At 37.1% G+C, this 14,055-nt stretch overlaps 1 protein-coding gene and 2 long non-coding RNA genes across 3 annotated transcripts; 2 read left to right on the forward strand and 1 right to left on the reverse strand.

Annotated features, from left to right (window-relative positions):
• The first annotated feature begins 817 nt into the window (after positions 1-817).
• On the forward strand, positions 818-3,352 carry LOC138140706 (uncharacterized). The gene is made up of 5 exons (XR_011162710.1): positions 818-1,712; positions 1,784-2,068; positions 2,121-2,328; positions 2,383-2,741; positions 2,802-3,352. It is a non-coding gene; the product is annotated as an uncharacterized lncRNA (long non-coding RNA).
• Positions 3,353-3,365: 13 nt separating this feature from the next.
• Positions 3,366-3,949, forward strand: LOC138140713 (uncharacterized). The gene is made up of 2 exons (XR_011162715.1): positions 3,366-3,645; positions 3,705-3,949. It is a non-coding gene; the product is annotated as an uncharacterized lncRNA (long non-coding RNA).
• Positions 3,950-6,524: 2,575 nt separating this feature from the next.
• On the reverse strand, positions 6,525-8,408 carry LOC138123491 (uncharacterized). Its single transcript, XM_069038276.1, has 2 exons — positions 7,387-8,408; positions 6,525-6,539 (listed from the first exon to the last, which is right to left on the reverse strand). The coding sequence occupies exons 1-2, from the start codon at positions 8,356-8,358 to the stop codon at positions 6,525-6,527; spliced, it is 987 nt and encodes a 328-aa protein (XP_068894377.1). The 5' UTR covers positions 8,359-8,408.
• Between the last annotated feature and the right edge of the window lie 5,647 nt (positions 8,409-14,055).

Consider the following 14,055-nt stretch of genomic DNA (forward strand, 5'->3'; position numbering starts at 1 on the left):
ATAATAAGATTTTATGATCTATAGTGTCAAATGCTTTCGAGTAGTCCAATAAAACTAAACATGTTAATTTATGCTGATCTACTGCATTAAAAATGTCATCTGTTATATGAAGAAGAGCCGTACTAGTACTGTACGAGGACCTAAATCCTGACTGTGTGGCTGGTAGTATATTGTTATCATTGACATACTGACTAAGCTGCTCATGCACTACTCTTTCCAATATCTTAGACATCGTCGGCAAAACACTGATGGGTCGATAATCACCGTGTGACTTTGGTTCAACACACTTTGGTAGGGGAATTACTAAAGAATCCTTCCAAGATTCAGGAAACTCACCAGCTTCAAGACATTTATTAATAATAAAAGTAACATGGGTTGAGACGAAAGGAAATACATTTATTAACATTTTTAAACTAATATGGGCTGCTCCGATAGCATTGCTTTTGATGGAATAAAAAAACAGAGTGTGTCGTAAAGACGCACGATAGAAGTGAAACTTTTGTATTACAGGGAAACATTGTAATTATTCATCAATCACTTTTAAATATTTTAAAAGTGATTCAATAGACAGCAATTTAAGGTTCCACGAACAGGTCAACAAAATAATTCAAAATTCATTTATCAAATTAAAATTATGTGATACCCTCATTCTTTCAGCCATTGAATATTGTGGTATTGTATACTGGCCTGCGATTTTAAAATATTTTTAAATAGCATAGATTGTGTTTATTATTCATTTATGTATTAACATAAAATTATATACATATGTCACTGTGCATCATCTTCTTCGTTCTTTAAGAATGAAATTATCGGTTTATGATAACTAGGGCCCGGATTTTAGGCAAAATGGACTATTTTTATTTTTTAAGGCACATGTATGAAACTTGTCTATAAATGATTTCTGGCTTAATTAGAGTAATTAGAGCCATATTTGATTCTGCCTATTCGGCCTAAAATGCCCTTTAAATACCTATTTTACCTTTTAACTGCCTGAACATGCCTAAAATGACCAAAAATCAATTTCATTTTTGCGGTTTTTTCCCAATTTTCGAATTCTGGGAAGTTTACGGTATTGAAAATGTAAAAGTGGTACCTCAATAAAATTTACAATGCTTTATGATTTTAAAATTTAAGGAGATGTAATTACTGAAATGTACAAAGTGCAGTACAATACAGGAATTACTTTTTCGCTTTTACGGTTGGGACCATGATGTCAGCGGTAAATACTCCGACAATACCTAAGTACCACAAACCATTAGACTGGACTGGCATAAATTACAGAGTTTATCTGTTTGCCTCTGTTCGAAGGGGTGCAGGTATACGCGGTCTAATGTTTTCTGATACTTAGGTATTGTTAGAAGCTTTAACGTTTATAAAATGGTCCTTGCCATAAAAACGAAAATTAAAATCCCGAAGTGAAACAATAAGAGAAACCTTAAGGGTGTCATTTTCTAAAAATTTAAGAAATATAAAATTAACCATCTCCTCTGAAATTTGGTGGGAGACGTAAATATAAGCATTACAAATTTGTCATTTCTCGTTTACTTTATCTCCGTGCAGTGGTCGTGTTTCTTGTGAACCTGTTTAAAGTGAACATAATGCCGAAACAAAAAATTAGTTTACGCGAAAAAATATTACAGTGGACAAGCAAGAAAGATTTATATGAAATAAAATCAACCCGAGAAATGTTTTGTAAAGCTTGTGGTAAACTGGTAAGTTAAGCATAATTAAAAATATGTCATTTTATATTTTTTACTTATTTGGAAAATTTTATTTTTTGTAGTTTATATGCGAAAAAAAATGTCACTTGCAACAGCATGAGCAAACGGCCATCCATAAAGAGAACATTATGACACCGCTTCGGCAAACGTTGCTGACACAGAACTTGGAGGAATCCGCAAATAGTACATTCAATATGGAACTTTGTAACGTCTTTTTAGCTGCCAATATACCATGGCACAAACTACAAAATCCTGCGTTTCAGAATTTTCTGACAAAATATTGTGGTAGAAAAATTCCGGATGAGTCTACTTTACGGAAAAATTATTTACCAAAATGCTACAAAGATGTATGAACATACTATCTTTTAATATTTAATTTAAAATTATTTTCACTTTTAGACTATTGACCGCATTCGGAATGAGCTGGATCCTTTTAACATATGGGTTTCAGTTGACGAAACAACAGATGCACTTGGGCGATATGTGGCGAATTGTCTGGTTGGGAAACTTTCAGAAGATGAACCTGGAAAATCTTATCTTTTGGCGTCTAAACAATTAGAAAGAACAAATCATGAGACAATAGCTAGATTCGTAAATCAATCTTTAGGTAAGGGTTTTTCACTTTTTTAAATTTATTTTGATTTAAAATTTCTATGCGTAGAAATCTTGTGGAGTACCAGAGTTGTTGCTGAAAAGTTTCTTTTGTTTGTAACGGATGGAGCACCATATATGATAAAATCTGGTAGACACCTTAAGGTGTTTTATCCAAAAATTGTGCATGTCACATGCTTAGCGCATGCTTTAAATCTAGTGGCTGAAAAAATTCGCTATCAATATGAAGATGTGGATAATTTAATTTCGAAGGTGAAAAAAATTTTCGTTAAGGCACCTTTGAGAGTTGAAATGTACAAAGAAAAACTAAAAGAAATGCCACTGCCTCCACAGCCAATTTTAACACGATGGGGAACATGGCTTCAGGCTGCTATGTTTTACAGCGAACACTTTGATTCCATTAAAGAAGTAAGTATATAAAAGATAAGCAAATTAATTGATTGTTAAACTGTTTTTAACTACTCACAGGTTGTCATGTCCTTTGATGGAAGTTCTGCTGTTGCTATTCAAAAAGCACAGTCTATAATGAAGAAACCCGGAATAAAAAACCAATTAATTTATGTTCGCAGTAATTTTAAAATAATCTGCGAAAGTATTACTCAATTGGAAAAAAATGGGTTACCTTTAACCGATTCAATCAAAATTGTTGAAAACGTATTTACCTCCCTAAAAAAATCTCCAGGCCCTGTAGCAGCAGTAGCATTAAAAAAACTTGAAGATGTTACTGAAAAAAATCCTGGATACAAATTTCTTCTAGAATTGGCAAGAATTTTTAGAGGTGAAGATGTGCCGGAACATGACACCAAAATGGAAGAAATTTATTACAAATTTGCGCCCATTACCTCTTGCGAGGTAGAAAGAAGTTTTTCAAAATATAAGTCCATTTTGGTGGATAACCGACAATGTTTTAAAGTAGAAAATTTAGAGCAATATCTTGTATGCAATGTAAATACGTAACAATGTAAATAACTAACAAACTTGTAGTATTGTATATTAATTAATAAAAAATAATTAGTAAATATCTTGTTGTGTGTACTGTTACGAGGTCTAATGTACCACCACATTAGGACCATCGTACGACGGTTGGTGAGGGCAAATGACGGGTCAGCGTGGGGGAGAGAGAGATTTGGTCACTTGAATACTGTCGGCGAAAAGAACAGCAACGGTAGACCCGCCGCGAATTAGTGTCCCAGGCTATTAGTGACAAAACCCGGGGAAAAAGGTTTGCGTCATCGCCGTCGTGCGGATCAACCCTGGGACACTCGTAATATATCGCCGTTGAGCGGATCAAGGGGGGTCACCCGACCGAAGAGTAAGTTGAAACTCCTTATCTCTCCGAAAGTAACAACCACGCCATTTTGTGGCGAGCAGGCTTCACCGTCAACAGTATCACCACCGGGGACGAGAGACGCCGTTTCCTCCCCAGGTCCACCTGGACCCATCACGCAGCAGCAATCAAGGTCACCCGCCCACACCATCCAGCCCCGACATCAACCCTAGCCGGAGACTGCTCCGGGCGAGCACGGAGCTGTCCACCTGCGACCCAGCACCGGAAACCCAGAGATCCACAGTGTGAATCAGATCAACATTAGCCGAACAATATACCATTAAATCCAGCACAAGTGTAAAACTATTCCCCCCCCCCCCCCTGCGGAGTTACACAGCGTTACGTACAACCCTGGGCTTCTCAATAAGAAGGGTTGTAACAGTACCTACTTAAAACTTTAAAAACACATTTTTTAATTTAATTAACCACAACTTTAAGGACCTAGTATGGCTTATTTTCAGTTTTTAAGGGACTATTTGCAGTAGTTTAAGGGACTATTTTAGGCACCTATTTCCGACTTTTTAATTGCCTAAAATCCGGGCCCTAATGATAACTAAATAAGTAATGAAAACTCTCGATTCTAAATTTTCTAGGAACCGTGAGAAAACTGCATCAATTGTTGTTCCATGACGTGTGGTTGATTCTGTTGGTGAATTGTTCATTCTCAATGATAGTTTTTCTTCCAAAAACTGAATCAATGGTTTTGCATCATCTGAAGCAAAATTGATATTGAAGTTTCCTCCCAGAATAATAGGAATTTCATCGAGCTTTACTCCAAGTTCTGCGGCCCCCACTGCTGTATATGGTAATAAGTATAGGTGGATGAACTTGATAATTTTTGCAATACTCTGATTCGGTGAAATATATAGTGCAATGATCATAATTCGTTGACCACTGTCTGTGCGACATTCTGCTGCACAGATTCCTCCAACAGATGATAAACCAACGGAAAGAGATTCCATTTGTTGTAAGTTCAGATCCATATTAGGTGTCACAATATTAGTTCCATGAGCAGTACTGTGGAGTATTGCTACTCCACCTGCTCTTACATTCTGTCGTTTGAACTGAACAGCACAATTGAAGTTTGGAATATTAATATGGTTATTATTTTCTATCCATGTCTCTGAAAGTATTAGTATATTACACCGTTGTATGACTGGATCATTTAGATCTGCACTATGAGCACGTAAGCTTTGGCAGTTGAGGGTAGTTATTGATAAGCCTGGTCTGCTAATGAAGTTTTTCAAAACATCAGTCAAAGTTATTAATGGATTCGTAGACAATCGTCGAAATTCCTCTTGAAGAGGGACCATCGATTGAGCATTTCTTCGTCCATGGTAGAATATATTTTTATTATCCTTTGCAACGATGTACAATCCTTGTAAACTTGTGACACGTGATAATGCTACGTACAGAAGTTGTTGTGTATGCGTTTTTTCGTATTCATAGACGATTTCATTGAATGTGCCACCTTGAGACTTGTGAATAGTAATGGCACATGCTGATACCAATGGCAAATTATTTCTTTTGGCAGAAATGGTTTTATTTTTATTTAAATATATAGTCGAAGTTCTTCGTGCAATGGGAACTGCTGTGTGACTGATATTATTGACTTGGACGAATGCAGCAGCTTTTGTTCTGATCTTCTGTCCTGTTCTTGGTGAGTCTGGGAACTCCAGCCAGACACGAGTCACTATCCCTGTCTCATCAGTTTCTGTATGGACTAGTTTACCAACTGCGCCGTTTGCTAAACCATCAGAAACATCCAAATTAGTTGTTATTATATACCATTTGTTTAGTACCAGTATTAACTCATAGGGTAAGCCCCCGGTATCTATCACCGATTGTTTATATAATTTTTGTCGTACAAATGCTTCTTGTTCCGCATTATGGCATCCACTAAACACATCAATAGCTGTTGTGACAATTTTGTTTTCTGCAGAATTCAAAATTTTCAAATTGTATTCGTTAACAGCATTGTTAGTCAAATACAACCGGATTCCATGTGGACAAAGATGATCTGCTTCTTCCTTCGTGTAGAATCGAGATTCAATTAGTTGAATCTCTTCTCGTTCTAACACTTTGCCATTTCCAATCTTAGTCAATACAGTGGAGAAAGTTGCATTTGCTTGTCTCATAACTTCATTCAATTCATAAAACTTCAAGTCTCGCCATAATTGTGGTCCTGCTATGCGTCGTTTAATTGCTTTGTAGATGGGCGTTGCCCGAACTGGAGGTAACTGACGCAAATCTCCGATAAAAATGATGTCCATTCCTCCAAAATTATCTTGGAAATTGCCAGTAATTTGTTTTAAACGTGAGTCAATTTGATTTAACAGTTCAGCTCCCACCATACTGATCTCATCAATAAGTATAACTTGAACATACTTGAAAAGTGTTCTGTACTGTTGTGCTACTTCAATTGATAATGGTAAGAGTTTCGAAAGTGATATTTTCAATGCAGTGTGAATTGTTGTACCATTGATTGCTACGGCAGCCTTCCCCGTTGATGCACATGTGATATAGGCATTGCAAAAACCATCATTATCCGTAAAACGGTTGTAAATTTCCATTATGAGTTTGATGAGAAATGTTTTTCCGCATCCTGCTGGCCCAGTAAAGAAAATTTGGAATGGTGAGCGATTGAATGAAAGGAGATTAGCAATCACATGCATCAGCAATGCTTTCTGTTTTTCATTGGCCATCCTCATTAGTTCATAAAATTGTTCATTGGGCATTAAATTTTCCCTTTTTTTTTGCAATAGCACCAAGTTTATGGAGCGTTGCTAATCGAAGATCATCATTCATGGTGTGGGTTGCATTGTACAATTCTTGAAAAGGATTCGCTTCTGGGAATCGGCGTGCTAAGTTGATTCGCTCTGCATTATCATCATCATTGAACTCATCTTCGCGACACAACTCTCGATATATCTCGATCATTTTCTGAATATCTAAATTTGATGAAAATTCTTTGTGTCGCTCCAACAATAACATTTCATTGTCGTCATACATTTCGATAAATTTTGTTTCTGCAAGGATTTCATTTTCTTCATCACGGAATGGAATATACAAAGTTACCATTTCTCGTTTATATTCGTTTATATCATCAGCCATGTCGTAGTTCCTATACCGTATTATGCGAGGTTCTTTTCTTCGTGTCCAATTACCGTTAGTATTGTGTGTGTAATGTGCGACAAACTGAGCCAAATTGACTTCTTCTAATTCTTCTGGCCTTTTTTCGTATTTGTCAAACCAATTTTCGTTCCATATGTTTGTTGCATCACCATCAATATTCATTTTATCCTGTTCTTTCTGGGTTTTTCGTATTCTTTGCCTCTCAACCGGCCATATTGTTGGAATATAAACCACAATTGAAGATGACTTTGACATCGGTTCACGTAACAAGTACCACGCAGCTTCCTGACTTGTAATCTCAACAGTGTTCAGCATGTCAATGCTCATTTTCCTAGTAATCTCAACTATATCGAACTCTGGATGTTCATTCATTATCTCAGTGATGTTACGTTGGAGATTGCTAATTCCACGATTGGTCTTATTGACATATTCTACTACGTACGCAGCACAGGAGTATTCTTCGGTGATAAATTGTATGTCCATGTTTGATTTTAAAATATTAAAAATGAATGGATTAAATGGGTTATGCCATTTTTCCATGGCTTGACGTTTAATAAATACTCTTGGACGAGTGATGCCCGCACGAAGCACATTCATGTAGTAGTCATCAGAAATTATTTGATTTTCTTGATAGAAACTGTCAATATCAACGTAGTCATTGTTCTCCAAGTTGGTCCTAATGGTGTTGTAATGGTTTTTGTACGTATAAAATCCTGGCTCTTCCTTCTTCATGGGTGTAAGTATGGTAGTATATCTGCATGGCATGAATGGTGCTTCAAATCTGCACTTCTGATGAGTATTAGCAGAAACCTTGTTGAAGCACGTAAAAGTGTGCTTGTGCGTCTGCAATTTAATATTTCCTGATGCTTCTGAGGTATTCACTGATATCAACGTATCGATCAACTCAATGGCTTTTTGTTTGTCAGCACCAAGTGGATCTGCTGGAGCATTTTCAAGCCAAAGAAGAATGTGTGCGTGAGGACTGCCACGATGTTGAAATTCAATTCTTTTGAAGAAATGTTTGACACGATATTTACCAAAGGGCGATGATTTTTTGGATTGAAGAATGGACATTATCACGCCGATGAGTTTATTGAAATAAATAGCACAGGTGACAGCATCTTCGTTGATGAGTGTGCTCTTTTCAATAAAATGTAGTTGTTCTGTGGCTTCTTTTGAAATATCTATCCCATTATTTTTCAATTTGTACAATATTTGTAGTAATAATGGCCAACCAATTTCATTAGCACTCTTTGTTAGAAATACCGTGGGTTTTCCGAGCTGTCTGATCATTGCAAACAAGTCTCTCTTCCTTTCAGCCCAATACCATGTTGAGTTAGGAATACAACGTAAAAAAGCTAAGTTGCTTTCAATACAATGATTTATATACTCCTCAGGCTGAATTTGTTCCCGTGTAATGTTTGTATCTTTACCTACATGTTTGAAAGCAATGGTAAGACTGTCACGAACTCGAAACCGCATAACTTTCATGGCCATATAAAGTAAATGATAAGGAGTAACCCCGCGTCGATCAGATCTCCTCAGCTCACTGGTAGCCATCATGAATGGAGTTACATGAAGGTCTTCACTAAAAGTCCGAAATTGTCCAAGATAAATTGTGGGAAACGATAATTCTTCAGCATGTTCATCAAACAATAGACTGTGAGGGACGTTCATTTCACCAGGAGCAATGCTTAAATATTTATCATCATTCCAGAGTAATGTATGTTGCTGAGCAATGAGGCTCTCTTCAATGGGGACATTTTCACTCATTGCATCTATAGAAACCTGATCACCAACGGAATTTTCATTGAAGAAAGATTCATCAACTTTAATGTCATACATTTGATACAAAGGAGTTGGTAGTAGGCATCTCAGCCATAATTTTATATTTCTCTTGTTAATCAAACCTGTTAAGTAGCTTGATCGATGAATTTGCTTCCTTTTGATGTGAACGTTGATACAATGGTCATCGTCAATACTCCTAGGTAATTGGTTAACTATTGTATTTACACTGACTGGAACATTGATCACCTGCCCTAAAATTCCAAATTGTCCTTGCACATGACGCAATCGGCGAATTTGCATAAATGGAATTCGAGGAGAGATAAGTCTTTCAGAAACCAAATCTAATTTTGGTAAATGAGCGGGGATTGGTGGATATTTAAAGCCATTGAATGCTGCTAATTGTGGAATGGTGTTTCTCCCGAGAGCCTGGCGGCAAGTTGTACATGCCAGGCCATTACGGCCTTCGAATTCTGGAAATTTCTGTTGTATGAGTTCTTCTTCCTCAATGGATAAAGGTTTCAAATCATTTTTAAACCACAATCTGTCACACACACAACACTTAAAACCGAATGGATTATTTACAAAATCTCGATTGAAAATATTATGTGCAGTCTTGAATTTGTTAAAATCAGAATACTGTAAATTATCACTGATAGGTGCAAGAGGAGGTGGCTGAGCCGAGGTGCTGGCTGCTGGTTCATTGTCTTTATTATTAACACCGTCCAAACTAGCACGAATTCTACTCCTTTCTCTACTATCTCGTTCAATTTCAGATCTATTTTTTCTTTTTTTCAAATTTTGAACAGTCACTTCACTCGTCAGTTTTCTCTCACGCCACGCTCTTGTTCTTTCTGCGCCTGACTTAGGCATATTCACAACAAAATTGTATATTTTAATTAAGAAAATAAATTATAAACAACGATAACACTAAAGAATATCCATATGCGTAACTCATTGTTAATTTTTAAGCCCCCAAGTTAGAGAAAAGACATTATCGATAAATGCCGTGAGTGTGACAAAGACAGAAGTATACACAATTTGTATCGTTTCAAACAGATTAACTTACATTTAAGTGAGATGGAAATATTGGCGCAACCGTTGTGCGAGACAGTGTTTACCCCCACTTTTCGTCACACAAAAAGGTTGCCGATCAGAATTTCAAGACCCTCGCATAAAAAGTTTCACTTCAAAAACTGTTTCTATTTTATTAACGGTTACTGCTTCAAAAGTAAATTTATTGTCCCTATGAGGGAAATTATGACTTTCACATTGGTTTTTTATAAGGTTATAGTCACCCGGTTGTAAACTGGATGTCATTACTTGTATTCTGTTCTTAAAAATATACTACCTAACAAAGATGTCATTTGAAAGGCTTCAATTAACACATTAACAACAGAAAAGAAAAATACAATTATAAAAAATAAATAAACAAGGAACGTGAACGCCTCTACTTAATTCAATATTTGGTATTCCCGCCTCTTGCCCTTATGACAGCTTCTAGCCTTCGTGGCATTGACTCGATTAAGTGCTGAATTTCTTCTTGAGACGTATCATCCCATTCTTCTTGCACGACTGTTCGAAGCTCTTGAAGAGACACCAGCTCACCACGCCGCGCTCTAACCTGTTTACCGACAACGTCCCATAGATGCTCAATGGGGTTTAAGTCGGGACTACGTGCTGGCCAGTTCATTGTATCAATTCCTACATCATGAAGATAATCTGTTACAATTCGAGCAGTATGTGGGCGAGCAGGGCGAGCATTGTCGTGTATGAAAATGAAACCATCGCCTGCAAACTGGGCAAAACCCACGACATGGTTTTGTAGGACCTCCTCTATATACCTATGGGCTGTTAATGTGCCTCTTTCAATAAAAACCAACTCTGTACGGGCTTCCCAAGAAATACCTCCCCATACCATAATTGATCCTCCATTAAAACTGAGCCTTTCAGAAAAATTGCAAGGTGCATAGCGTTCTCCTGGTCTTCTCCAAACTCTCGCCCGTCCATCTGGAGATCGGAAAACAAATCTCGACTCATCGCTAAAGAGTACCGACTTCCATTGCTCTAAATTCCAATTTAAGTGTTCCTGTGGAAAAAGTAATCTGAGAACCCGATGACCTCTGAGAAGTTCAGGTCCAGTTGCTGGTCGATAGGCCCCTAAATTTGCTTCGCCAAGTCTTCTTCTTACAGTCCGTTCACTCACGTTGACCTCTCGTACCCTTTCCAGTTGATTTCTTATCTCAACTGCCGTCATATGCCAATTTCTCAAACTAAGCATCGTAATGTATCGATTATCACGAGCGCTTGTACTTCTTCTACGTCCTGATCCAGGTCTTCTGGTGTACCGTCCAGTCTGACGAAAAAGAAGTACGGCTTATGGACACTGGATCGTGCAAAACCAAGAGATCTCGCAGCTTCGCGAATGCTGAAGCCCACGTGGACTAGAGCTATAGCTCTTGCAGAATCTTTTTGCGATAACGACTTTTTCTTAAAAGCAATTTTGTATTAACTTCGATAACGTTGGTGGACGATTTATCGTTAAAATTGTATCGTTATCAAACGATAGCCTATCCGGCAATCGTTGACTTCTGACAATCTCGTTAAGATTAATAATTTGTGGATATTTGACATAAATTAACATGGAAAGAGAAGTTTTGGCTCTACTTTTGGATGAATTAGAACGTAGGTAAGTGGGTTTGCAACTACATAGGTAGAACAAAATATTCATTGGGCATTTCGGGTATTCTCGATCAAAGAGTTTCTTTGCTGGTTCTGATAACAATATTGTTTTACAGGCGGCGTAGTAGAGAAATGAATAGGTATTTGCGCGATGTAAATGACTCGTTTTTTCTACCTGAAGCATTATTTCGACAACACTATAGGTTAAGCAGAGAAGCTGCACGAGATGTCTTTTTCCAAATCCAGGAACACCTAGAAAATGGACAGAGAGTTACCAAAATTCCAGCTATTAGAAAATTTACTACAGCTCTCCACTTCTTCACTCATGGCAGTTATCAAAAAGCAGTTGTAACAAACCAACATTCAGGCCTGTCACAAACTTCAGTCAGTAATTCTTTTCATGAAGTGATACACGTAATGGTTAGATACCTTGGAAATGCTTATATAAAATTTCCGCAAACGTTTGAAGAAGTTGTTGAAGTGAAAAGAAGATTTTTTGAAAAGTTTAATTTTCCCGGTGTCATAGGTTGTATCGATGGATCGTTTGTGGCGATTGTTGTACCTCCTAGAGAACATTCCGTTTATCCAGGAAACGTTTTTATAAATCGTAAAAATGTTCATTCGCTGAATGTCTTGTTGGTTTGTGACTCTGATTTGAAGATTTTAAGTATTAATGCTCGTTATCCCGGATCAGTACACGACTCAGCAGTTTATATGATGAGTGCTGTTAAGAGAATATTGCACCAGAGATATGCCAATGGTGATAGATCCACTTGGCTACTAGGAGATTCTGGTTATCCATTAGAGCCATACCTTTTGACCCCAATCGAAGGTGCTAATCCTGAAATGCCCGAGGGAAGATATACACAAGCTCATAAAACAACTAGGAATTGCGTAGAACGGTGTATAGGTATGTTAAAATCCTACTTCAGATGTGTTCTGAAAGACAGAGTATTACATTATGCTCCTCCATTTGCCGCCAAGATTGTGTACTCATGTGTCATTTTACACAATATTTTAATTTAGTAATGATTATGAAGGCTTGGAAGATGTGAATCTCTTTCATTAAGGACAACATACTAGAAACAACTTGATATTCAGACAGTTTATGTAATATGTATATGTATTAATAGTACTCATCCATTAATTAAACACCATGAATTTTATTTAAGTAAATACAGGAGTGAAAACATATTTGAAAACAGAATTAATCAAAAACAATTGTGAATAACCTCAATCTAATGACATGCTGGTTTAACGGAATGAAGATAGCAATAAACGTACACTCAATGTAAAAATTACCGCTTCGTCGATACAATTCGATAAGTCGTTGTTTTACGATTACTCATAATGACATGTGTTACAAAATCCCAATTTTCCTTTCAATCGTTATGCTCTCGCTATTATTTCCTAACGATTACCGTTCAATAACGATGTCGTAATTTTTTCGACATTTTACAAAATAAGCCTGTAATTGTGTTTTTAATAACTGTAAGTATTATAAATAAATAATTAACGTTAAAGTTTGTATTCTGGAATTAACCACTGCAGACTGCAAACGCCGTCCAGGCCCCACCTACGCTCCAGGCGATCGAGTTTACGTGGTTACTCACCTCGTGAACAACGCCTCGAAGCAACGTTTATCAAAATTCAATCCCAGACGAGATGGACCCTATCTCATCCTATCCGCTAAAGGACCGTGCAGTTACGAAGTATCTTCTCTTGAGGCTCCGGAGATTCCACTCAGTGTATATCATACTTCCGGCCTAAACCCCGCCCAAGAAGAAGACCAATCAATCCCTGTGATTCTAATCCGACGCCCAGGACGACCCCGGAAGGTACCACCCACTACGACTACTCTCAGAACCTCTGTCGAGACGCCTAAAAGTTCTGAAGGGGGAGATTGTAACATTAATAAGATGACAGTAATTAATAACTGGAGGTCCCTGATTATGACTGTGAAAACTAATAAGTAATTGATCGAAAAATGAGAGGAGGAAGCTCATTTTGTTTTCTCATTCAGTTCGTGGTTGACTTCGCTGCTATGTATATTTCATATAGCAATAAACACCACAAGTCTTTTTTAATTATAGATACTTACAAAAATAGAAGGACAAGGAGCAGCATCTTTACATAAGCGTCGTCTTTTGGGGGTTGTAATTATAAAATCTTGTTGAAAATGCCGCTCACAAATTTCTGAGTAATCCGTCATTTTTGTAGTCTTTTATATAACAAATACAAATTAAAAGGTTATCCTTATCATTGTCTCCATAAATTTGCTTACCGCAAAACGTTTCAAAAGCTTCGAACCAATTTTGTTTTGTTTCATATTGCTGGGAATTTCTAATAAGCGAACATCTTTTGCCCCACAAATGAAATACGCGTTTACCATTTTATGTAAAATAGAAGGGTAACATTTTAAATTGCCGGCAATATTATAGCTTTGATTCGTTAATCGGCCACCGAGGGCGCGCAATAAGGTTCTGTTTTCTTTTGTTTCATGGCCACTCTGCAGAAACAATGATCATGGACAATGAAACAGCCTTATAAGCGTATCTTTTTGATTCAGATGGCCTTGGGATAAGTGATGAAGTGGTGCCATCTGTTTGTTAGACATCAAGGTAAAATTGCCATCAAATTTAAAATTTTGTCAATCAAAAAACTCTGAAAATGCTCATTAATTGCATTATGTGTGCCAATTCTGAAAAACCTTTATTTCAATTTCCCAGCGACAGTGGAGTTAGAGCTAAATGGTTTGAGGTTCTTCGGGAAAGTTGTGGTACTAGAAATTCG

This window comes from Tenebrio molitor, chromosome 1, assembly GCF_963966145.1.
Source record: "Tenebrio molitor chromosome 1, icTenMoli1.1, whole genome shotgun sequence".
In the NCBI taxonomy this organism is placed as follows: domain Eukaryota; kingdom Metazoa; phylum Arthropoda; class Insecta; order Coleoptera; family Tenebrionidae; genus Tenebrio; species Tenebrio molitor.